The 27,498-nt window shown below is 38.5% G+C and overlaps 1 protein-coding gene across 1 annotated transcript; it reads left to right on the forward strand.

Moving 5' to 3' along the window:
• The first annotated feature begins 18,478 nt into the window (after positions 1–18,478).
• LOC141655986 (uncharacterized) lies at positions 18,479–19,009 on the forward strand. Its single transcript, XM_074462964.1, has 2 exons — positions 18,479–18,601; positions 18,776–19,009. The coding sequence occupies exons 1-2, from the start codon at positions 18,479–18,481 to the stop codon at positions 19,007–19,009; spliced, it is 357 nt and encodes a 118-aa protein (XP_074319065.1).
• The last annotated feature ends 8,489 nt before the right edge of the window (positions 19,010–27,498 follow it).

Below are 27,498 nucleotides of genomic sequence, written 5' to 3' on the forward strand. Positions count from 1 at the left end.
GCGGTTACCAACAAAAGAAGAACGCTCTTCTCATTAGTACTCCGTCATTACGGTCAATAACATACCATTCTCGCACCAACCCCCATTTTCTTCCTCATCCCTCACGATCCATACACATGAGTACATGACCAAGCTAGCCACCTGCCACTTGATGAACCACCGCTTCTCCTCTACTCAGGCGACTCATTATCCGCTTCACATAATAGGTAAATCTATCTCTTTAATAGTTTTATTCTATTTATTTGGCGTATATGGATAATGATATTTGGAGTTTGGATTGACGCTACATTAATTGCATTAGGTTGTTCGAAGATGTTATTGCCGTTGTTTGACGATTAATGGGTAAGTTGCTCTTGAAATTACAGTGTTACTTGTTGATTAAATGCTATGTTGAGTTCATAGTCAGGAGTAGAAGACTTCTTGTTGAGATAGGATTTTGTGAGATATTTTGTATTGAATGAATAAATCAGAGTACAAGCATTACAATGTATATACACCTATATTTTGGTTATTATCCAGGGGATAATTGATCTACTCATAAGATAAGAGTATTAGTCTTAATCAACTTAATGTACACCTAATTCCTAGCATACTTTATAGTTACCTTACAGCTCCTCTTTTCCTTCTTTGATGTTTTCCTTGTACTGGTGGACCGCAGTTTATGTGGCTGCTCTTTTCTCTACACTCCCCCTCAAGATGTGAGTGAAAACCAGACGAAACTCCCATCTTCCACAGGAGGTACTGATGTTGAGCAACAGGGCAGGATTTGGTGAGGATGTCAGCTACCTGTTCTTTGGTGTTGACATAGGAGGTAGTGAGTATACCCTGTTGAATCTTTTCTCGGATAAAGTGGCAGTCCACCTCTATGTGTTTTATGCGTTCATGGTATACTGGGTTTGCAGCAATTGCTAAGGCTGCCTGATTGTCACACTTGAGGTGTGCAGGTCCCAGATGTTGAAGCCCGAGGTCTTGAAGGAGCTGGAACAACCATGTGACTTCACATGTTGTCATGGCCATGGCCCTGTACTCAGCCTCTGCTGAGGATCTGGACACTACTGACTGCTTCTTGGATTTCCATGAGATAGGGGACTGTCCAAGTAAGAGGCAGTAGCCTGTGATGGACTTGCGACTGAATGCACACGAGGCCCAGTCGGAATCACAATAGGCAGTGAGGTGAGCTGCTGAGTCACTGGCAACTAGGACACCTTGACCAGGAGCTGATTTGAGGTATTTCAGGACTCTTCTGGCTGCCTGCATGTGGTCAGATGTAGGAGCCTGGAGGAATTGACTCAAGAGTTGGACTGAGAAGGCAATGTCTGGTCTGGTGATGGTCAAATAAATGAGCTTACCCACAAGCTGCATGTAGCTCTCAGGATGTGGTAAAGGGGTGCCTTTGCCAGGTTCCAGTTTGATGATTGAATTGACTGGTAACTTCAGGGGCTTGGATTTATCCATGGCAAATGTTTTGAGCAGGTCTAGTGTGTACTTTATTTGAGAGATAAAAATGCCTGCTGTATTTCTTTCCACTTCAAGATGTTAGTTCTCCTAGGTCTTTCATGTGAAAAGAAGAGTTTAACTTGTCTTAGAGAGCTTGAATTGCAGATGGATCATCACCTGCAATGACCATATCATCTACTTAAACCAGCACAACAGTGGTGTGTCCATGGTGTTGTCTGATGATGAGAGAATGGTCATCATGGGAATGTCTGAAATTGCACTGCAGAAGGACCTTTGAGAGTTTGGAGAACCATTGCCTAGGTGCCTTGCTTTAGGCCATAAGGAGATTTCAACAGTTTACAGGCCATGTTGTTCATGGCAGGGTCACTCTCCCCCTGTCCTCTTGATGACACAACTCCTTCACTGTATCCAGGTGGCAGTTTCATATACACATCTTCTTCCAGGTCTCCATGTAGAAAGGCATTTGCCACATCCATCTGGCAAGTGGACCAGTTTTTTTATAGAGATAATAGCAAGGAGTGCTCTCATAGTGGACATCTTGGCCACATGTGCAAAGGTTTCTTCATAGTCTAACCCATATCTCTGTCTGAACCCTTGAATAACTAGTCTGGCCTTGTGTTTTTCTATGGTGCCATCTGGGTTGTATTTGGTTTTGTAGAGCCATTTGCATCCAATGGACTTCCTATTTTTGGGTAATTCAGTATGGACCCAAGTGTTGTTGGTGGCCAAAGCTTGTAGTTCAGAGTTCATGGCATTAACCCATTTGGGGTCCTGAATAGCATCTTTGAAAAGAATGGGATCAGGTTGGGAATTATCAACAGTGACAGCACCAGCAAAAGACTTAACCAGATGAAGTTGGGCCACATTGGCAACTGTGGCTGGTGCCATGACAGGATTGTCAACCTCAAAGTCTTTAGTCCATGTTGGGGCCCTTCTGACCCTCTGAGGTCTACTGGCATTCTCTGTAATGCTGGATTCATTAGATTCTCCCTCCTGAGATGCAGGAACAGAGGGATTACTAATCTCTATGGGAAGGTGAGCTTCCTCTATGTATAACTCTTCTCCTGGTGAGACTACCTGTTCTGACTGTAGAGTTGCCCAATGATGTCCAAAGTGTTTGATCTTACAAGGGAACATGGCTTCAAAGAACTTAACATCTCTAGAGACAAAAACAATTTTCTTGTTTATGTCATAGACTTTGTAGCCTTTTTTAGACAAGGAGTAGCCAAGGAAGATGCAAGGAATTCCCCTTGGTTGAAACTTGTCCTTGTCTCTGCTTGGGTTGTATACCATGGCTAGACATCCAAATACTCTCAGCCTGTCATATTTTGGAGTTTTGTTAAGTAGAGCTTCATAGGGTGTCAGGTTGTTGAGGACCTTGGTAGGCAATCTATTGATGATATAAGCCGCTATAAGGACACAGTCACCCCAAAAAGAGAGAGGTAAGCCTGAGTTAAATCTAATGGCTCTACTTATTTCCAGTAGATGTCTATGTTTTCTCTCCACTACCCCATTTTATTGTGGTCTGTCCACACAACTAGTTTGTTGCCAGATCCCTGTGGAGAAGATGAATTTTTTGCTGTCTCCTTCAGTAATCTCAAGAGCATTGTCTGATCTGAGTATTTTGATACTTTTACCAAATTGATTTTTAAAAAAAGTGTAAAATTGAAAGAGTAAATGTGGTACTTCAGGCTTATGTTTCATTAAATAGACCCAAGTGGCTCTTGAGTGATCATCAACTAAGGTCAAGAAATACCTTTGCTTGTTTCTGGTCTCCTTTCTATAGGGCCCCCACACATCAACATGAACAAGGTCATGTTGGAGTTTTGTCCTCCACAATAGTGCATGATAATATTATTAAATCTCATTAAGGAATATGCATGGGATATTCATTGGCAATACTAGTCAGCTGATCAACATATATCGGTAACGGTTGGCCAACTAGGGTTTGACGTTATCGTCGTGAGACAGCGGTATTCACCGATCCCTTTCGGTCACACCTAAAGGAACGAGCCCCAACACGAAAGCTAATTAATTGTATGAGATACAGTTTAAATTAGTCCCTTGATAAAATAACTAAAAGGTTAGTCGATCAAATTGATTTAGAGAGATATCGAGTTGTGAACTCGAGGTGCGGAAATTATTATTTAATTATGCGATAATTGAATAAATAATTATTTGAGACAGGAATTAATGATTAAGCAGTTAATTATTAAATTAGTACTAATTGACTAATGTGATTAGTATTGGTACGTAAAAATATATGTGTAGCGGTACACGTATATTTACGGAGTGTTTTAGACGATATTAATCGGGAAGTATTTAAACATAGTACGATGTTTAAATAAAAATTTACACGTATTTGTGCGACAAATATTAGAACCAAAATGGACCCGTAAATGGGACAATTGGACCGTGTAAATGGAGTGTAGTGGATGATCATGATCATTACACTTTGCTTGTTATTCTTCCATAATATTGTCATATGATCATGTGCATGTGATAAATATTGGACAAAAATTATAACAAGTTGACTCCCTCACTCCACCCGCCACTTTCCCCCTTTATACACTCCAATTGTTGTTCATTTTTACACTACTTCACTTGTACACTTTTGCATGTGAAAAATAATTTGTCTATCTCTCTAAAAATCATAAGCTTTATTTTTACCAAGATTGTTAGTAAAACAAAATAAATACTAAGAGTGTTAGTATTATTTACATAATATTCAAGGGTTATATGGTTAATTTCTAGTTAAAATTAATCATATGAGTTGGAGGTTTGTTCTTGGGTGCAACTTAAAGGAGCTCTTCTAATTTGAAGATTGGATGATCTTGTCATTCTTAATAGCTCAAGAACAACCAAGATGGGTGATCTTGGTTGTGCCCAAATACTACCATTTCTCAATGTAAGGAAATTGTTTTTCCTTAAACTTTCATTTTTATGCTTTTATATTTGCATGCATGTTACATAGATCACCAAAATTATAAATTATGAGATAATTTAATTTTTATTAGAGAGTCTAATATGGATCTATGATCTTTCAAGTGGTATCAGAGCTTAGGCTTGTAATTTGCATGTTGATTTTAAGCATATTAATGAATTATGAGATAATTTATAAAAACTCAAAAATTGTGTTAGAAGAGGTTTTAGCACGAAATTTTTGGCACATGCATACCTACTGATCTCAAAATATTTGTGGTTAAGTTTGGTGATTTATGAAGTTATTTTGCTATTTTTAATGATTTTTGGTAGAAAACCGAGTCAAAATGTCGTATTTTAGTTAAAAATTGACTAAAAATAGTTAAAAGTTGATTCGGTACATGGAATTTTTATGGTATTTCATGCATGTTTTGTACTAATTGTATGCAAAAGGTTGAAGGTTGGTTCGAATTGTTTGCATGTTTATTGATTTTATGAGATAAAAGTCGATAAAAATGAAATAAATTAATCATAATTTCGAAACAATTGATTCTGCCCTTGATAAATTTATATACATTTAAAAATAATATATAAATGTTAAAAGTGAATTTTAAAATGTGTATTCACCTTTTTTTTATGTTTATTGGTTTTAGTGGTTAAAACCGATAAATATCGATCTTTTTCTTCATAAATTTTATCCGGATTTTTGGGATAATTTTTCTGATATTTTAATGTTTTTGAGAGTGTTTCAGAATACTCAAAAATTTTGTTTCAATTTTTTTGGGTAATTTTTCAATTATTTTGGATTTTTACTTAAAAATTATGATTTTACCGATTAAATTAGCAAAATATCACCAAATCAAACTAATTATTCATCATAAAATTAGTGAGGACTAATTTTGAGGTCCAAAACAGTTTGGACAATTAGTTTGGATTTAAATGACATTTAAGAGTTAATTATTGATTTTTACATGTTAAAAATCGATTAAATCCACAAACACCGAGATGGATACCAACGATTGATGGATAGGGCGATTTTGGCATCATTTTACAGCATTTTAAGCATATTTATTTAAGTTGAATGCATGATTGTCATTTATTTAAAGTATTTATCTTGTTGTACGTAGTATGGTCTAGTTTATTTTAATCGTTATTACCCGAAATGAACGCGAATAGCGATTTGTTTGTAATTAAATACGATCTTGTATCGTCGGTTTGTAATTAATTAATAGTTTTATTTATTTTATTAATTAATGTATAATAGGAATAGCTATGTAATTCAATTGTAATAGTTATTCTTACCGGCGTTTCCAAAAGACGGATTACATCGAGACGGAGTCTATTTTTGAAAGGTGTTCCAAATCCCACAAGAAGGAGCCACTTTTGGAATGAAGAGGCAAGGGACCAAGGAGTTGGTTTCCGAAATGTAATAGACTAGTTTTTATTAACTAGGTAGCCATACTAGGATTTATTCATATGCTTACTTATTTGCTTGTTTTATTTTCGCGCATGCCAAAATCGCCATTCACATGCATTTTATTTTCGCGGTTGTCAATTCACGTCATTTACATTCACCGACTTAGTTCACTTATAGGGAATTTATGACGAAATTGACAAGATCTCTCACATAACTAAAATTGAGATTAGCCTTACCAATTAGTAACACCTATGAATCTCTTGTTCATTAGAGCCACGCTCGCCCAAGCGGGGTGTTCTCTTTTTACCTTGAGTAAGTAGGGTGGTAAGCGGTTATCACACGCCAAAATTGGTGGACTCAACGGGATATAAGACGGTCTTGTGTTCCGGGGCTAGTACATGGATTTAAGGAAATTCGTCGACCAAGAGTTCTAGAGGTAGAATTAGTCAACGTGACTTACCGAATTTACACAATTTGGGATGTTTCGCCCAAGCGATGCTCATTTTTGTTTAATATTTGGGTCTTGGAATCATTTATATAATTTAGTGGGAGATCATTATATAAATGTTAAAACTTTTTAAAGATGTTTCACAAGTAAAATTAAAACATTGAATGTTAATTTTTCCTATTTTTCCGTTCATTCTCATAAATGTATGACATCACGCACTTCATCCTCCTTTCTCTATTTATTGTTATACTTGTTTCATTCTTTCATAGAAAGCGGTTTAAAAGGAAGTCACATTTTATCAAGAGAGTCTTGATTTCGGAAGTGACACCTCCGTCATGATGATGACATATTAGTTTTAATTACTCACGTGTAATTCAAAAGTTTGCGAAAAGAGTTTTCAAAAACACTTATAATACTCCAATATGATACCGTCAAATGGCTCACTTCGAGAAAGGCCAAATCGATTGTTTATGCGCTAAAGAGTTTACGCATATGATAACAATTGAACGGTTAGGTAGTCCAATTTCGCAAGAAGTTGAGATTTTGCCACATGTTACACTCACTTTATAGTAATTCACTCTTACTAAGTGTATAAAATATCACCAATGACATGAAGAGAGGTATTCATGAGATTCATTTTTGCTTGATTGAAGCAAAGAGGAATGTGAAAGTGAGTGGGAGTTAAGAAGTATCAACCCTAGATGTATGCGATAGAACAAAGTTGAAAGAGACATCTACTCAATGGATAGGCTAGTTCCACTATCTTGGTATGAGATACCAAGTACGGGTCATTTCTTTGTAAAGAAGTTTACATGAATTGATAAAACGTAAGACGTCTAGCATAGGACATTTTTGTATCGAAGTGGTGCTAGAGTAGCAATGATTTCGATAAGGACAAATATACCTAAATTTGGTTTTAAAAGAATGTAATTATCTATGTTTATACATAGAAGGCATCACTCATGTGATTTAAAACAAAATGTTGTACCTACTCCTATGATAACTTGGTGGTTGGTTTAGACCACTTAAGTTAGAGGAATTTTACATTCTTCACGAAAACTAAATGATATACTATCTTGTAGATTTTAAAGTCTCTAATCTGGTGAACCCAATTGATCAAACCTCAAGTAAATTCATTTCAAACGAGTAAACAAAAAGCACATTGAACAACCATTTGATTGTGAGTCTTATGGTATGTGTGCATGTATTATGTTTTTCTTTTGCAGAAAAGAAACACAATAGTGAGGTGATTGACCATATACATACGGATGCTTAAGGCCGATAGTTGGTTATATATATATACTTTGTTACTTTTACCGTAATGTTAAGTAGATATGAAAACCTCATATCTATTTAATAAGACATAGTGATTTTTGAAACGTGGAATATTTTCAAAATGAAGTAGTAAACCAAAAGCACGTCAAGATCAAGATGTTGATCGGAAGTTTCAAAGTAATGACTTTGAAGATCAAATGGGTAATATCAAGTAATGACCTTGATAATCACTAAGAAGATTGTGAACCAGTTCACATAATACCTTCTCCTTGGGACACCATAGAGTATGGTGTAGTCAAGTATATAAACCGAACTTTATGAGATATAGTTTGAGGTTTTTCGCAATTTTTGTAAGCTATTTTCTCACTAAAAGTTTAAAACCCGACTATAATAGCCTAAATGACTCCATATGAGATATGGATAGGGAGAGTTCCTAACTTATCTTTTTATTTTGAACTTACGGAAGTCCAAGACCCACAAACTGAGTATAATGCAAGAAGACGTTCTTTATTGTGGCTCAGTGGTTATAAGGAGATAATTTTACAATAATATTGCGTTACTTTTCAAAAGTGACGAATCTTAAACCCTCATCAAAGGCTTTTCTATAGTATGAACTCTATGTGATGGCGTGTCACCATGCAATTCGAATTGATCTCCTTGCACACGATGCGATAAGGAAGGAAACACGAGATGTTTTCGAGACTTGATTTAAGGTGAATACTTTGGTTGGTTACCTTGATCTTGTCGTAAAGGTTACATAAGATGTTTAAAATTTGGGTTGGTTATAGAGAGTTTTGTGACAACCCAAATGCCTTTATCAATTCGTATGTTCTTAGCAATATAGCTTCTCATGAGGATGAGATTCGGCAAATGAATAATGAAACTTTCTCCTTGGGAGAAGTTTTGTTGATGTTGTCAATGCTAAGAAGCCTAGCATGCTTGAAAGATCCCTTTTGTGATCTATATACGTCAAAGAGTTGGAACTTTGGGTTAAATCATGTAGACTATCAAAATGGTATTACTCGAGTGTCGAGGTACCATTATGATACATGGAATTTAGTCTAAATATGTGTTTGACATATTAGTGACTAGAAATATAGCTAAGGTGATATTTCTTAGTCTAAAATATGTGCTTGACATATTATTGACTAGAAATGTAGCTAAGGTGATATTTCTTAGTCTAAAATATGTGTTTGACATATTAGTGACTAGAAATATTCTCGGGTGAATACTTAACAGTAGCATGGCGTTGTTGGAGTAAGTGTCCCCGACAATAATGCGATCACAATTGTCGATCATATTGATCACATATTTAAATCTCATACCAAGAATACGAAAGGGATGATACATTACATATATAGTCAACTAGTCCACACATATCGGTAATGATTGGCTGGCTAGAGTTTGACATTACTGTCGTGCGACGGTGGTGATCAGTTGATCCCTTGAGGTCACACCTAAAGGACGATTCCCTTAATTGAAAAGGTTAATTAATTGTATGCCGATACAGATTAAGTAATTCCTTAAAATTGAACAAATTATTATCATAAGAGAGAAAATGACATCTTATTATAATGTGATTAAATAAGATTTTATTTAGTAATTTAAGAAGTTATATTACTAAAATTAATCGGTGGTTGCGAAACACGCGAGATGAGAATGATAAGTTAGTTATAATTACAAGATGTTGTGAATTATACTAACTAGTAATTAAATGACCATTTTTATGTGAAAGTAATTTTGAATTACTAGTCAATTTGTTAAATGTGATTTATTTAATTTGTAAATGATATTTAATTTGTTAAATATGCATTTTAAATTAAAACATGACATAAGACATGTCACATTTCACATGACATATTGTAATACCCCGTATTTTATTATCGATTGAGCGATATATTATTATTTAATAGTCGCGTAAAGGTAATTAAATCATGTTATTATGGTAATGGTAAAAGCGTAAAGGTAATTAATTGATTCATATGGTAAGATGAGTCGGGTTTATAGTTTTAGGTGGCATTTTGGGTCAAGGTGTTATAACCCATTTACCCACTTACCCATTTACCTTTTTACCTCACCAAAACCCTAAAACAAAACCCTAATTCAACCTTAAAACCCAATCCCCCTTCCTACCGTCATTTTGCACATCATCATCATCAACCCCTTTTCTTTCACGTCGCAAGCCTCATTTACAGCCAACGAGCGCACGCCGGTGAGTGTGGAGGGAGTAGGGTCTGCCGTGAGTCTAGGGAAGCCGTTCTTTGGTAGACGAGGGTGGTTGTACTTGGCCGGAATAACACGGATCGACGGCGGCCATAGGTAAGGTTCCCTGTTTTTCATTTACATCACGCTAGTTTGATCCGAGTTGTCGTCGTTTAGGGACCGTTGTAGCGATCGTCGGGGTGTGGGATGTGTTCTTTGGTGATGAGTCGAGTCGTGTGGTGGTGGGTTGAGTGGTTGTCGTCGTTGTTGGTGGTTGCAGTGGTGGTGATTAGGTGTCGGGGTTGATATGGGTGGTTTTTGTTGTATTTCAGACATGGGGTAATGGGGTGGCACCACCGTGGACTCGGGGGAGGTCGAATCGGTGGTGCCACGTGTGTCAGGGTCGCCGTTCGACGGTGGTGTCAAAGGTGGTGGTTGGTAAGGTGGCGGGGTTGTGTCGTGGTGGCGGGCGAGTCGAAAAAGGGGCCTGTTGTGGCGTTTTGTGGCGCGGGGTTGCAAACGGGGGTGTTGGTGGTGGTGGTTCTGACCACCGGCGTGGGTCGACCACGTTGGTGGTGGTTGGAGGTTACCGAGGCCGGACACAGTGTCGTCGGCCCGGTGGTCGGCGGTGAGGGTGGTGGTCATTGGAGGGAGTTGTGTCGGGTTGAAGGGGCTGTGTTTGTGTGTCGGGTTGAATTATTGTTTTTGGGTAATTTTGTTACGGTTTCTATTTTAGTAAGTCGGAAAATATGTATATTCCTATTATTTCTATTATTTCCATTATTAGTTTTAGTTATTAAGTCAATATTAAGTAGCGATGACGGAATAATATATTTAAGCTTTGAGTCGGGATTTTATTTCGGGAAGGTTACTATTTTTAGTAACCTGCTATTTTTGGTAATTGATATTTTGGAAACTTCCCATTTTAGGAAACTGTTTATTTTGGGTAACTTATATTTTTAGTAACTTCTAATTTGGGAAAGTTTCTACTTATAGTGACTCTTGAGTATGGGAACGGGAATAGTTAAGTGAATTAATTATGTTATGTATATGTTTAGGTGGCGAGTTTTGGGTGGAGTACTTCTGATCTGCAGTTAGCTTATTACCGCTATTTGAGGTAGGGGAATACACTGGACTTGATATAGTACTATGTGACTGGATTGACTGAATCGGTGATTTACATGTTATAATATGATTGTCTGATTTAATTCCGTTAAGTATTATCGTTGAACTGTTTTAATATATTATTGCATCGGAGTTGGTGGAGGTGGAGGTGAGTATGGTGTGGTGATAAGGCCCAGGCGGGTTCTGCAGGACTTGCCCTGGTGTCCTCAGCTGCGAGCTGGCAGATCGGCTACGGTCGATGTATAGTCTACCGGGGATCGGTATGGCTGGGTTGTCCGGGTTATGAGTTGTGATGGCGGTGGTGGTGATGGAGGAGCATGTGTATTATGTTGCTGTTTTATTGTATTACCTACTCAGCTTCGCGGCTGACCCTGTGTATTCGTGTACGCCTGTGATGATCCAATTATTGGTGAGCAGATTGACAGGTATTTCAGAGACTGACGGGAGCTGGCCGGGAAGAGAGCTTGGATGACTGACTTAGTGCCTAGCCCACCTTAGTCTTTTAGTAGTTTTATCAGAAGTACTGTGTTTTCTTCCCTTTGTTATCTACTGCCTCGGGTTTCCGAGATGGTAACACCGTCATTTACCTGAGGAGTCCTAGTTCAGGTCCTTAAATAAATGGGGGTGTTACAAAGTGGTATCAGAGCGAACGATCCTCAGGCCCAAACCAATGAATCTAATGAATTTAGGAAGAGTCAAATAAAATGAACCCCCGGGATAGAACTGTTAGGAGCACACTAAAGGTAAGGGATAAGTTAGGGGCCCCCTCACTATGGACAGCGGGCCGCCCACGGGGGCGCTTGGTGAGGAGCGAAAACAAGCGTTTGCATTTTGTAAGGAGTCGCCACCAATTTTTATGGGAAATTGGAACCGTTCGAATACCTCGTGTCATGTCAAGACACAAAGTAGTGACATGAACACTAAGCAATCGTTACCCTTAGCATTCTATGTCTAGAATGACTCTCGTGGATGCCAATGAACACGGGTGCTCACGGAGATCTGGAGTAAGGGGTGAGGGTACGTATTAGGAAGCTCTTTTGATCGAACACCTAATCCCGCCCGCCTCGATAGCGGCCTCTACTAATGATTAGGGAAGTTGTCCGTACTTGATATATCGTCGGCTATATGCATGCAATGCAACATCCATAGATTAATCCTAACATGTGAGAATTAACTAAGTCGGTGGACACACGTAATTAGCATATAATTGGGTCGAAGTAGGAATTAATATTGATTTACATGTGAAAACATACAAATGATAAAATAAATACAATAACTATAAATTACAATAATGAAAATTACATTAATTACAACGGATAGGCGATTTATGTCGAAAATACCTTTAAAACGGATGATTTGAGAAAAAGAAATAAAAGAATAAAACACTACAGATCAGAAGGTGATAATACGAATATTAGTCAATTGATACGTAAACTAATTAAATTACGTCAAGGCAGAAAAGGAGTTCAGAGACAGAACTCATCCTGGAACAAGCGCAGCAGGCACTGCGCCCTTTGGAAGAGGCGCAGCAGTTGCTGCGTCTGTTCCAAGGGCGAGTTCTGGCCGTGAAGCCGGAACTGCAAACCGTTAATGTTAATTGATAAATTAATGGATTGATTGCGATTTTAGACTCGGATGAAAGTTATTAGCAGATTATTTACATATGATTGAGGTCATAAAACAGTAAAACATGGATGAGACGGAAATAAACGGATTAATTATGTGAAGGGTCGATGTTAATGAATGATTAATTAAACTAACTAACTAAACGAATTATTAACTAAACATGATGAATTGACGACGGATTAATGACTAAACAGGTGAAAATATATCAACAATGAATCCCAGAAACTCAACATGAACGAATTGAATCTCTAAAACTCGAATTGAATTTAATGACGAAAAACCCGCAAATATTGATTATTTGGGATTTGAGTCGGATTTATGACGATTAAAACATGTTAATGATGATGGTTAATATACATATGAATTATTAAACTATCATGATGAAGAATTAACAGACGAACAAAACAAAAGAAATAAATTCGATACGAATTACGAGAGGACGGAGGAAGAAGAAAAGAAGCGAGAATCTGCGGCGGCCTCACGAAGAGGCGCGGCGAGTGCTGCGCTCCTTCGAAGAGGCGCGGCGGTTGCTGCGTCTTTTCTCGACGTCTGTCTCTTTGGAAATCCGCAAAAAGGTTTTAAAGACGGTTTTAGAAATCGGTTTTAATGAGGTACTTTCGACATAAACCTTACAATTGTTATACAATAATAAAATACAATAAATAAAAGAGAGATTAATACACCCTCAGACTTACATGTTGACGGAACGAGAAGAACTAAGAAGATCGATTAGTGATGCTCGACGCGAATGCAAGGAAAGAGTGCCCTCAAAAGAGGAAAACGATTTAACAAGTTGATTAATTAGATTGATTGAGTGTAGTGGTCAAATTGGTCGGTCATGCAACGGAGAGGCTGGTACCCGGAAAGATCCGAGCTTACGTGGTCGGAAGTCCAAGCACGTAGGCGCCAATTAGTAAGAACGAAATCTAGAATGCAAAGGGAGAAGAGAAGGGCGGACACTCGCGTGAGAAATATGAGGAACGAAAGCTCCTATTTATACTAATCACGTGAAGGAATAGGGTTTCGGAGACTCTTTGGAAGTGAATCTCGGAAAGATATAAAAAATACGTAAATCATGCAAAGAAGGGCACTGGGAAGAGGCGCAGCAGCCACTGTCTCTTTGGAAGAGGCGCGAAGACTGCTTGCGTCTATTCCCGGAGGTTTCCTCCGCTAAGAAAGATTTCCGTGTTTAAGTTATGGTAGGACGGAATTAATTCGATTATCTTTAATATCTTATGTAAATATTACGGGATATTATTTGCCAAAAGATAAAATTTGAGAAATATGGAATAGAAATATCCGGAACATTCCAGAACATTCGACTCGGGATTTAACGATTATCGAAAAATGGAGACGGTTTTTGACCGGACTCGAATGTACTCTAATTACTGCCAAAACGACCGTATCGGGACGTAGATGACAACTAAGAGGTTGACATTAATATTTGAGCAATCACTTGACGATAATCTTACGAACTGTCACAAATCGTTCCGCGAACCAAACATGCGGCCCAATCATCACCGGGTGGTTTGCGAGGGGTGCAGAAACGAGGTGTCTACACTCACACCGAACCATTGGCCCTCTCAGTTTGACCCGGGTACCTTGAGATCATATGAGAGAAAAAGGGTAGAGTAGGAAAGTTGTATGATATTGAACATGAAAGACTATTCTATGATATGAGAAATTAGGCAAGGTGATATGTTGTTAGTATGAGTACACATGTGTTTATTTGTGATTCGGAGGTAAGAATTGGCATGATAATAAAGTAAGATATTTATATATATATGACGCTTAAGATTTTAAGATGGATGTTATGTCTAGTGATATGCGGTTATGTGATCCCTGAACCATGTTAGCTAGATATGTAGGGTAGGAGATGATTAGAATTGACTAGAGTAGCTGATGTAATTCTAGTGTTGCAGGGAACATCACTAACTCTCCTAAATTTTTATAGACATGCCTCCGAAAAGGGATACCGCTGCTAATGACACCCAAGCGGAGTTGAATAGGCTCCGAGCTGAGAATGAGGCCCTAAAGGCCAAACGAGTGGATCCGGGAAAGATGAGCACCATTGTGGCAAGGCATAACCCCACAATATTCACTGGAGAGGGGGAACCTCAATTGCTGGGGGAATGGTGTAGAGAATTCACCAATCTGTTTGAGCCGATAGCATGTCCTAAGAGCCGCAGGTGGATCAAGCGCCCACTATCTTAGGGCCACAAATGGTGGACCGTGGACCGGGGAATAAGGTGGAGATTCGACAGGTTGCTAGGGATCTTGAGACGGGACATGTGTCTTGGTTGGAATTCCAAGAGTTTCTGAAGAATGAGTTCATGCCCGAGTTCCAAAAAGCCAAACTACGGGAGGAGTTTGACACTTTCAAGTTTACAGAAGATATGACATTGGAGGCTTATCATCGGAAATTTCGACGATTATCTTCATACATTGATGACTTTGGGCGAGAATGAGGCTATCTTGGCTTTGAGGTTTGAGCGGGGACTCACTATGGACATCAAGAAGAGGCTCACAGCAGCTCCACCCACTACGATTCGGACATTTACTTGGGGCTGGTGCTTTGCTGAGAGGCTCTCGGATGCATCAAGGCCGATAAGAAAGGCAAGGCCGAGAAAAGGAAGCTGGAGACCACGGGCGATAATCTTGGGGCAAAGAAGCCGAGTTCGGGCAGATATGGTGGGTACTCCACTAACAGTGCCCCCGGGGGGTATGAGAGCTCGAGTGGAGGCGGCCGGGGCACCAATGGGGGGAGGTAGCTCTGCGGGGATTACTTGTTTTGGCTGTGGAAAGACAGGACACAAGAGGTTTGAATGCCGATCATCCGGGTGAATCGATCTGGTGGATATAGGGCACCTATGTCCGGTTCATGGCTCTCGTTCGGTGGGGTCTAGGTATAACGATTATCGCACACCTATGTTCGGCTATGGGGGAGGTGCGAGGTCCGGAGCTAGTAACAGATTACCGGGAAGCTACAACAACTACCGAAAAGAACTAGCAGAGTCGGCAGAGTGGGAGTACCAACTTTCGAGGACTGCAAATGAGGGGAACAAACAATCTGGAGCTACTTCTTCAAGTCAGAGTGGGGCTAAGTCCAGTGGCAAGCTCTTTGCCATGGGCAAGGAGGCAGCTAAGAATGACGCTCATGTGGTGACTGGTACATTTCCTGTTAACTCTAAACCCACCTTTGTGTTGTTTGATTCCAAAGCTACACATTCCTTTATATCTCGGAACATGCCGAGTCTTAAACCTTAAGTCATATGATAGAATTTTTGATTCGGTAGTGGTACCTTCGGGGAGTCGGTGTCTTGTGATAGAGTCTACACTGGGGTACCAATCCAGATCGGAGAGGTTGTGTTTCACCGTGACCTTATAGAGTTTCCATTGGGGGTTTTGAGGTAATTGCGGGGATGGACTGGTTAGGGAAATACAAAGATTTTATCGATTGCTATCAGAAGAAAATCTCATTGAGGGGACCTAAGGGAGCTAGGGTGTCTTATAAGGGGTATGTGGTCAAGCCAAGAGTCAAATTCATATCTGTTAACACCCTAAAGTCGAGTCCGAGGAAAGGGGATCGATTGATCTTGTGTCCGATGTGGGATAGTGAGTCGGAGACCCCTAAGGTGTCTGAGATTCCAGTGGTGAGGGAGTTCGAGAGAGTATTTCCGGAGGACATTCCAGGGTTACCACCGAAAAGAGAAGTGGACTTTTCCATTGATTCGAAGCCGGCACGGGCCGATTTCTAAACCACCTTACCGTATGGGACCAAAGGAGATGGAGGAATTGAAGAAGCGATTGGATGAGCTAGCGAGAAAAGGTTACATACGGCCTAGTGTTTCACCTTGGGGAGCACCAGTGTTGTTTGTTAAGAAGAAAGATGGAAGCTTGAGACTTTGCGTGGATTACCGTGAGTTGAACAATGTGACCATCAAGAACCGTTATCCTTTACCAAGGATCGATGATTTGTTCGATCAATTAAGTGGAGCCGGAGTTTTCTCTAAAATCGATCTGAGGTCGGGTTATCACCAGTTGAGGATTAAGAACGAAGATATACCTAAGACCGCTTTCAGAACCAGGTATGGGCACTATGAGTTCGTGGTCATGCCATTCGGGTTGACTAATGCGCCAGCAGTGTTCATGGACTTGATGAATCGAGTGTTCAGTCCTTACCTGGACAAGTTCGTGGTTGTGTTCATCGATGATATCCTAGTGTACTCCAAGAACGAGGAAGAACATGAGGAACATTTGAGGTTAGTCTTGAAAACCTTGGAGGAGAACCAGCTATATGCCAAGTCCGAGCAAGTGCGAGTTCGTTGAAGAAAGTTGCTTTTAAGGGGCATGTGATTTCCAAGGAAGGGGTGTCGGTTGATCCTAGTAAGATTGAGGCAGTGATAAGATGGCAGAGTCCTAAGAATGTGGGTGAGATCCGAAGCTTCTTGGGGCTAGCGAGTTATTATCGAAGATTTGTCAAGGACTTCTCAAAGATCGCAAAGCCATTGACGTCATTGATGCGGAAGGAGAACAGGTTTGTTTGGGATGAGAGTTGTGAGGAGGCGTTTCTAACCCTCAAAGAACGTCTCACTACAGCTCCTATCCTTGCACTACCAGATGGGAATGATAATTTCGAGGTGTATACTGATGCTTCCAAGAAGGGTCTGGGGTGCGTATTGATGCAGAACGGGAAGGTAATCGCTTACGCTTCTCGACAATTGAAGACCTATGAGGAGAATTACCCTACTCATGATCTAGAGTTGGGGGCAGTGGTATTTGCGCTTAAACTATGGCGACATTATCTTTATGGAGCTACCTTCAAAGTGTTTTCCGATCACAAGAGCTTAAAATACATTTACACACAAAAGGAGTTGAACATGAGACAGAGGAGATGGATCGAATTGATTGGCGACTATGACATGGAGATACTTATCATGAGGGGAAAGCGAATGTCGTAGGCGATGCTTTGAGCAGAAATCCATCCATGCTTTGAGCGGTGCGGATCTAGGGTGAGGATGCATAATGAGTCATGGGGAGATGGGAATCCACATGATCCGGAAAGGAGAGACTCTTGGGGACTTGACCGTTGAGCCGGAGTTATATGAGGAGATCCGAGAGTTACAGGGAAGCCGATGCTAGAATTCGAAGTGGCGCAACGACAGAAACAGGCAGAAGCTGGGGTTGATTCCAAGTTTGTTATCCATTCTGATGGTAGTCTGAGGTTTGGAGGACGGTGGTGTGTTCCGGATAATGAGGAACTGAAGAGGAAGATTCTTACTGAGGCACATGATACACCATACTCGGTTCATCCTGGGGGAGATAAGCTGTACAAGGACCTCAAGAAGACTTTTTGGTGGCCGAATATGAAGAGGGAAGTTGCTGAGTTCGTAGCTCGATGCTTGACGTGCCAGAGAGTGAAGGGTGAACATAAGAGGCCGCAAGGGAAGGTCCAACCATTAGATGTGCCGGAGTGGAAGTGGGAGAGCATTTCCATGGATTTCATTGTGGGGTTGCCTCGAACTCAGAGAGGTAACAATATGATTTGGGTGATCGTGGATAGGCTAACCAAGTCGGCTCACTTTATCCCCGTGAAGGATACTTGGAGTAAAGCTGAGTTGGCCAAGGCTTATGTTCAGTATGTGGTGAAGCTACATGGTGTGCCCAAGGACATCATTTCCGATAGAGACTCCAGGTTTCTATCCAAATTCTGGCTGGAGTTGCAGTCATTAATGGGTACTCAGTTAAATATGAGCACCGCTTTTCATCCAGCTACAGATGGTCAGACAGAGAGGATTATTCAGACACTCGAGGACATGTTGAGGGCTTATGTTTTGGAGTTCGGTGGGTCTTGGGAGGATAGACAGGGGTTGATTGAGTTTTCATACAACAACAGTTACCACGCTAGTATTGGGATGGCTCCATTTGAGGCTCTATATGGCAGGAAGTGTAGGAGTCCTGTGTGTTAGGATGATCGAGCTGATGCGGTAGTTTTGGGACCAGAGATGATTCAGGAGATGGTTGAGCAGGTGCAGATCATTCGACAGAAGATGAGGGCTGCCCAGGACCGGCAGAAGAGCTATGCTGACGCTAGGAGAAGCGACATTTCTTTCCAGGTGGGAGAGAAAGTACTTCTTAGAGTGTCTCCGATGAAGGGAGTGATGAGATTCGGGAAACGGGGGAAGTTGAGCCAGAAGTTTATTGGGCTATATGAGATCTTGGATAGAGTTGGAGAAGTGGCATATCGGCTAGCCCTACCACCAGCTTTAGCCAGGGTACATAATGTCTTCCATGTTTCTCAGTTGCGGAGATATTTGAGTGACCCTTCGCACATTTTGAGCCATGAGGTGGTCGAGGTGGACGAGCAGTTGACCTACATCGAGACACCTAAGGAGATTTTGGACAGGAAAGTTAGAAAGACCAGGCACGGAGAGACTGCATTACTGAAGGTGTTGTGGACTAATCATAAGGCAGAGGAGGCTACCTGGGAAACCGAGGCCGCAATGAGAGAGAGTTATCCACATCTGTTCACTTGAGGTAAGTTACGGGACGTAACTTTCTTTTTAGGAGGGTAGAATGTAACATTTCGTGTTTATGTAGTCTAGTTGTGTGTTTGACTGTGTTAGTTATACGGGATGTCTTTATATTCGGATGACATGTTTGGTATGGGAGCGAACTTCGGGACGAAGTTCATTTTAAGGGGGGAAGACTGTAATACCCCGTATTTTATTATCGATTGAGCGAGATATTATTATTTAATAGTCGCGTAAAGGTAATTAAATCATGTTATTATGGTAATGGTAAAAGCGTAAAGGTAATTAATTGATTCATATTGTAAGATGAGTCGGGTTTATAATTTTAGGTGGCATTTTGGGTCAAGGTGTTATAACCCATTTACCCACTTACCCATTTACCTTTTTACCTCACCTAAACCCTAAAACAAAACCCTAATTCAACCTTAAAACCCAATCTCCCTTCCTACCGTCATTTTGCACATCATCATCATCAACCCCTTTTCTTTCACGTCGCAAGCCTCATTTACAGCCAACGAGCGCACGCCGGTGAGTGTGGAGGGAGTAGGGTCTGCCGTGAGTCTAGGGAAGCCGTTGCTGGTGGACGAGGGTGGTTGTACTGGCCGGAATAGCACAGATCGACGGCCGTCATAGGTAATGTTCCCTGTTTTTCATTTCTGGCACGCTAGTTTGATCTGAGTTGTACGTCGTTTAGGGACTGTTGTAGCAGTCGTCGGGGTGTGGGATGTGTTGCTGGTGGTGAGTCGAGTCGTGTGGTGGTAGGTTGAGTGGTTGTCGTCGCTGTTGGTGGTTATAGTGGTGGTGATTAGGTGTCGGGGTTGATATGGGTGGTTTTTGTTGCATTTCAGACATGGGGTAATAGGGTGGCACCACCGTGGACTCGGGGGAGGTCGAATCGGTGGTGCCACGTGTGTCAGGGTCGCCGTTCGACGGTGGTGTCAAGGGTGGTGGTTGGTAAGGTGGCAGGGTTGTGTCGTGGTGGCAGGCGAGTCATAAAAGGGGCATGTTGTGGCGTTTTGTGGCGGCAGGGTTGCAAACAGGGGGTGTTGGTGGTGGTGGTTCTGACCACCGGCGTGGGTCGACCACGTTGGTGGTGGTTGGAGGTAACCGGGCCGGACACAGTGTCGCCCGGTGGTCGGCGGTGAGGGCTGGTGGCTGTTGGAGGGAGTTGTGTCGGGTTGAAGGGGGTGTGTTTGTGTGTCGGGTTGAATTATTGTTTTTGGGTAATTTTGTTACGGTTTCTATTTTAGTAAGTCGGAAAATATGTATATTCCTATTATTTCTATTATTTCCAGTATTAGTTTTAGTTATTAAGTCAATATTAAGTAGCGATGACGAAATAATATATTTAAGCTTTGAGTCAGGATTTTATTTCGGGAAGGTTACTATTTTTAGTAACCTGCTATTTTTGGTAATTGGTATTTTGGAAACTTCCCATTTTAGGAAACTTTCTATTTTGGGTAACTTATATTTTTAGTAACTTCTAATTTGGGAAAGTTTCTACTTATAGTGACTCTTGAGTATGGGAACGAGAATAGTTAAGTGAATTAATTATGTTATGTATATGTTTAGGTGGCGAGTTTCGGGTGGAGTACTTCTGATCTGCAGTTAGCTTATTACCGCTATTTGAGGTAGGGGAATACACTGGACTTGATATAGTACTATGTGATGGATTGATCAATCGGTGATTTACATGTTATAATATGATTGTCTGATTTAATTCCGTTAAGTATTATCGTTGAACTGTTTTAATATATTATTGCATCGGAGTTGGTGGAGGTGGAGGTGAGTATGGTGTGGTGATAAGGCCCGGGCGGGTTCTCAGGGACTTGCCCTGTGTCCTCAACAAGCGAGCGGCGGATCGGCTACGGTCGATGTATAGTCTACCGGGGATCGGTATGGTTGGGTTGTCCGGGTTATGAGTTGTGATGGCGGTGGTGGTGATGGAGGAGCATGTGTATTATGTTCTTTTTTTATTGTATTACCTACTCGGCCGCGGGACCGACCCCGTGTATTCGTGTACGCTGTGATGATCCAATTATTGGTGAGCGATTGACAGTATTTCGAGACCGACGGGAGCTGGCCGGGAAGAGAGCTTGGATGACTGACTTAGTGCCTAGCCCACCTTAGTCTTTTAGTAATTTTATCAGACTTTATCTTTTGGTCGTATTTTGAGACTTTGTTTTATTTCCAGTTGTAATCTCACTATAAACATTTTAATAAAGTACTGTGTTTTCTTCCCTTTGTTATCTACTGCCTCGGGTTTTCGAGATGGTAACACCGTCATTTATCTGAGGAGTCCTAGTTCAGGTCCTTAAATAAATGGGGGTGTTACACATATAATTGTACAATTGACAAAAATAAAATGGACTCCATATTACACATCAAAACCGAAATTGGTGGGCAAGTGTTAGAAGTTTTGTCTTTTTCCATTTGTCTTATTCATTTGTCTAATCTGCTTGATAGTGACATGACTATGGACAAAGGCTTACACAATTTGCCTTGTGAAGACAAAAAGGAAAAAAAAAATGGTCATAAGACCATAGAGGCCACCGGTTTTTGTAGAGGGAATTGAGAGGTTTTCTCAATTTTATTCATTCTTCTTATGTTTTATGAAAAACAATACCTTCTCTCTCTTGTTCTTCATAAAATTCATTTTTATGAATCTAATTTGTACAAATCAAATACTAGTAATACTAGTAGTAGTATATGAGTATTAGTAACCGATTTTAAGGTAAACCACATTACAAATATCTAGTACATGTTAGTTTGTGGGATTAAGGGATAGTCTTGGGTGCTACTTATTGGAGGGCTTCTATTTTGAAGTCATGAATGTTCATCCATTATTGGAAAGCTCAAGAACTAACAAGAACGAGATCTTGTTGGTGCCCATAAGACCGAAATTATCATAGTAAGGGTTGATGATTTCTTCTCTTTTAATTTAAGTTTGCATGCATAAGATCTAAGTTTTAATTTTATGACTAAATTAAAATGTAACATATATGAATATATAAATTAATGAGATAAAGATTTCCAACAAGCGGTATCATGAGCCTTTGGTTGTTTGCATGCAAATCGGTTATAGTTTTTCCGAGTTATACGATTAACAAATAAAACTTATAAATTTGTGTTTATTATGATATATCACGAAATCAATTATGCATATTAAAGTTTCTGGTCCTAAAATGTATTTAGCATATTTTGGTTAATTTATGAATTTTTATTGTTCATTTTATATAATAATGGCATTAAAAATGTGATTTTATGATAAAAATGTCATTTTCGGACTAAAATTAGCTAAACTTCGATATTTCCAGTGGTTTTTGGATATGTTTTCACATTTATTATATTCTGATGACCTGTAATTTTTCATAATTTTATGAGTTGTTATGCTCAAAATATGGATTTTTCATGATAAAAATCGAATTTAAATGGTAAAATAGGTTAATATAAGTAATATTTCGAATCTGGTCATAGAAATTTAGTATGTTGTCACATGCAATTTTACAAGATGTGTGTAAAAAAAAATTGGCTATAATGAAGTCTTTATGCATGATTTATGAATTTTTGATGAAAAATTACATAAATAGTGACTTTAATTAGTATAAATTGCTAAAACATACTTCATGACTAAAGAAAAACGTCACATATTGCATTTTATCACCTATTTCAGATCTAAAATTGAAAAGTTGATAAATATATTTTTTTCTCATATTTTTATGATAATATTTGATAAATCCGATAAACCGCAACATAGTTTTTCCTTGATAATTTTCGAAATTTTTAACCTAAGTTTTTTTGAACATTATGAGTGTAATGGTATTTTTCCATAATGTTCATGAGTTTAAATTTCAAATTTTGAATTTATTTGAAATTTGTGTGATTTATTTGAAGTTTATAGCATTTTATTGTAATTTTTGAGTCCATTTATGAACAATTTTAAGTAATATAAGTTAATTATTGTCAATATGTTAGTGGAGACTAATTTTGAGTCCTAAGATGGTTAGGGTAATTAACTAATACATAAATATGATTTTATGTAATTTATTGTGATTTTAAAAGGTTGAATCACGCAAATCCGTAAAAACCGTTTAATATATGATATTGGCTCCTTAAAGGCGATTTAGCATAAAATTGGGCATGTTCATACATATTATAATGCTGCATTTTATTTATGATTGTCATAATTTTATTTTATGTAATTTTTGAATTATGTAATTTTACTTAGTATGGCCTTAGTTTTTTAATTGGTATTACCCGAAATGTATGGGAATATCGATTCGGTTGTAATTTATTGTGATCTCGTATCACCGTTTTGTAATTTAATAGATTTATTTTTATTTTAATTACAAATGTATAATAGGAAATTATGTAATTTGTTATGTAATTTACTTATTCCGGAGATCCTTGAAGACCGTGTCACTCGAGAAGGCGATCCATTAAAGACGGTGTTACCTCGAGATGCATGCCAAAAACCGAAGTTTAAGGGACCAATGGAGTTGGTTTCCGAATATGTAATAGTTAATTAGATTTTCTATTTTAGGAAGGCCATACTAGGATTTTATTTATGTTTTGCATTTTATTTATATGTTCCATGCATCGCTAAATCGCCATAACTAAAACATGCATTGTCATTTTAATCGAGTTTATCGACCGTGTCAATTATAATTATCGTAGTTCACCGCTTTAGTTCACTTAAAACGTGATAGATAATAAATTGACATGACCTCTCGCTAAAATTAAACAATTGAGACTTAGCCTTACCAAAAAGTAGAAACCATGAAAACCTATTTCGCGAGGGAGTGCACTCGGCCCTACCGGGGTACAAACCTTGTTACGTAGGGGAAGTGGGTGATAAATGTCTATCCACCGAATTCATGTTGATAAGGGATGAATCGGCCCTACCGTGCCCAAGTTGATGTGGATTTGGATCATGGACACATTTATTCGAAATTTGGATTGAGCTCAACGGAAGTATTCGTGACCGTAGTCGCATGTGTTTCGGGCTAAAGATAAAAATTAATGTAATTTTATCGACCAAGAGTTCTAAAAGTAGAATCGATTAAAGAGTTAATCCACCGAGTTATATTGATAAGGGATGAATCGGCCCTACCGTGCCCAAGTTAATATGAATTTGGATCTTGGAATCATTTATCATAGTTGGGTAGAGGTCACTATGTAAATGCTTTACTTGTTAAAATTATTTACAAGTATTATTATAACGACAAATGTTAAGTTTTCCACTATTCCGTTATCATATTGTTCTATTTCTATACCTCAAATTATATACGATATCATTTCAATTTTGAAATAATTCATTTCGATTTTATTTCAAATCTCTATTAAAACATCGTAACTAAAGACAAAATTTGAATTTTTCTTCTAAAAACCTCGTATTATCCATTGTAAGGATCTCTTGTGAAGAGTATAGATAAAAGTTATTCGCGATCAAAAGAGTTTTTGATTTTTGACTAACATATCTACTTACAATGGATTGTTTCTCATATGCTTAATTGAGTTAAGTACTTTGAAACGTTAAATCATTTTGGTGACTAGATTTGTTGGAAATCGTAATAGGCCGAAATACTGCAACCACTTCAATGAAAGTTTTAAGACTAAACAAATGAATTGAAGAGTAGTCTTCATGAAATTTAATTTTGCTTCTCAAAGCAAAGACTCATTGAAATGAGTGGGAGCATTCTCTTAAACCGTTAAGAAAAGGATAAGGTTTTAAAGAAGTAAAATTACAATGGAATTGATACAAGGTAATGTTAAAAGTAAAGTTATTGAGAATAACGATACTAAACCTATCAATCCCGACCGATAAAGTTTCCATTGTCTTAAATGTTGGACTCTAGAAAGGAAACTACCCCAAGTTGTTAAAGAATAAGCAAGTTAGTTGTGGGACATCTAATAAGACTTAGTTCTTTATTTATTTGATTGACATAAATTTTGCTAGTACTACTTCGTCAATATTAGAAACCGGTGGTGGTTTTCATCATTGTACTTGATACATAGGATGATTAGAATATGACGACTAGCAACAATGATGTTGAGAGATAGAGTCATTGTGTAATTAATCTAGTTTTGGGTTTATAGTTGTACTTAATTATGACTATTAAGTGCATAAACTCTAAATAAGAATATAAACTTGTTAAGATACAAAAGAGGTTTCACTTTTGTGACCCTATACACCATGATTTGATGTATGGCTAGCCCATTGTCAAGGTGATTATATTCTAAACCAAACTAGAATGATATATCATGAAGATGATGCAAGACTCAAATTGGTAACCCAAGATTAAACCTTTGATTCTGGAATGATGAAAGCAAAGAGTTATCGAGTACTCTTGAAACCATTTAATCGTATGGTATATGTGTATCTTGTATTCAAAGCAAGATGTCTCGTGCCTTTTGGTTGAAAAGGAGATCGAAGTTGTAAATCATTGATCCAAAATAGGTTGACCATTTTTTTTTACCAACGATTTAAGTTGACGCTAATGTGTTCACTTAATAAGGTAAATAGAGAAATCTTTGAAGAAGTTCAAAGAATTTCAGGAATCACGATTTAGTCGTGATGGGATTATCAAAGTGAAGACTTTGATATAAGCCAAAGGAAATGTGATATAGTATCACAAATTAATCTCTCTTAGCACGCATTATGGGATAATGTGTGGTTGGATAAGAAATCAAACGTTATTCGATATGGTTTGAACTTTAATCAAGTTACTTTGAGTTACTTGATCCTTTTTGGGGATTTTATCATTTTGTCTAAATTATTTTTCCACTAAATAAAAAACGAATCATATGAGATATGAAATGGTAGGGTACCATGTTTGTAAGTTTTCAAAAGAAACTAATGCTCGTTTTTCCTTATTATAATCACGAGTACAACGGGTTTGTGGCTCGTGAAGCTGTCTTTCAAAAATACAAGTTTATTTCTATAAGACAGAGTGGGAGAAATTATTCAAGAGCCACAAAGAATGTTATGTGAATGTTATGTCGCAAGAAACTGGTCTTTCTTGGCTACATGAGACGTTTTGTGTAAGACGTTGTTTCTTCAAAACCTAGGAGGTTAAAGTCATCACTTATTGAAGATGATGAATTAATGTTACTTTTAGAAAGTAAAGAGCTTGCAACTTACGAAGAAATTGTTTGATTCAAGTTGATTACTTCTGGAAAGTAATGAACATATGACTTACATGAGAGTGTTTAAGTCACAACTCAATACAAGGCTTAGAGCCATGAAAATCCGAAATAAAAGGCTTGATTAGTGACAAAGGGTTTTGCACTAATAAAGAGAGATTTCAAAGCTTGATTGGTGGCAAAGGGTTTTTGCACTGGTTGAAACGCTTAAGTCTATTTGGATCTTCTTAGGGATTGTGTTTCATTATGATGATATACATATAGCAAGTGAATCTAAAACCCACTTCTTCAATTAGAAGGAATGTATTCAATACATGTCTTGAGTTTTGTGGATTCTTGCAATCCTAAGATAATGTGAAACTTAAGAGAGGGTCTTAAGTAGGACATCAATGAGTTGGAATCAACATTTTGATCATGTGATGAAACTTTTCTCAATAAGTTGAGAAGTTATGTTTATACATGAAGATTAGTGGGAGTTACGGAAATTTTAATTAATCTAATATATGGATGACATATTGATCATTGGGAATGATTTAAGACTTTTGGAGTATTATAATACATCTTAATATCTGGATTTATGGAGATAAATCCACATGATATTAGCGTCAAATAAGAAGTCTTATGTTGATAAGATTCATGACTAGTTCAATAAAGTTGAACATATTTGATTGATTCCATTTGCTTCCGCTGCCGAATCAATTAAATGAGTAATGATGTATAACACTTCATATACTTTGAGCATGATGAATTATTTCAAATCGAATTTAAGTAATCGTTACCAAGTAAGCCATAAAGATTACCCTTAAGTGTTTGCAGAAGCATTAAGGATGTAATGCAAAGTGTTTTTGATGCAATTTTGTGTAAGAGTGTTACACAAATGACAATTGACAATTGAGATTGCGCATGGCTTCCGACAAAGCCATAATCGAAACACATTAGGATGGTTAAGATACCATTGTGGCTATGTTATTTAAGAAATAGATTTTCTAGAATCGTTCTTGGCAATAAAGAACAATGAGAAATATTTACAACGGAAATTGAGTACACTTGCAATCATGAGATGTGCAAGAAGGATGAGTCCCGCACACTGTGAAAACAGTGGGAGTTATTCTAAGGCTAGAGGGCCTATGTCTTGATTAGATCTCGACACGTACTCAGAAAGTTTTGTAATGCAAATGTATACATTACAAAGGAAAACGAGTATGTAGTAAGGTTGAGTGAGGTACAAGAAGTTGATAAAACCTACTAACCAAAGCCTTCTCATAGGCTTAACATGATGAGTCATGTCATTTCAATTGAATTGAGATGAACAACTACATTCAAGATCAAACTGGATTATAGAATAT

Source organism: Silene latifolia, chromosome 1 (assembly GCF_048544455.1).
Source record: "Silene latifolia isolate original U9 population chromosome 1, ASM4854445v1, whole genome shotgun sequence".
NCBI classification, from domain to species: Eukaryota; Viridiplantae; Streptophyta; class Magnoliopsida; order Caryophyllales; family Caryophyllaceae; genus Silene; species Silene latifolia.

Bases quoted from the DNA above. Each gene is read 5' to 3' on its own strand.
- LOC141655986 (XM_074462964.1), top strand. From the start codon at position 18,479: ATGATTCAGGAGATGGTTGAGCAGGTGCAGATCATTCGACAGAAGATG. The intron at 18,602-18,775 runs GTACTTCTTAGA...CATGTTTCTCAG, and splicing joins CTTTCCAGGTGGGAGAGAAA to TTGCGGAGATATTTGAGTGA.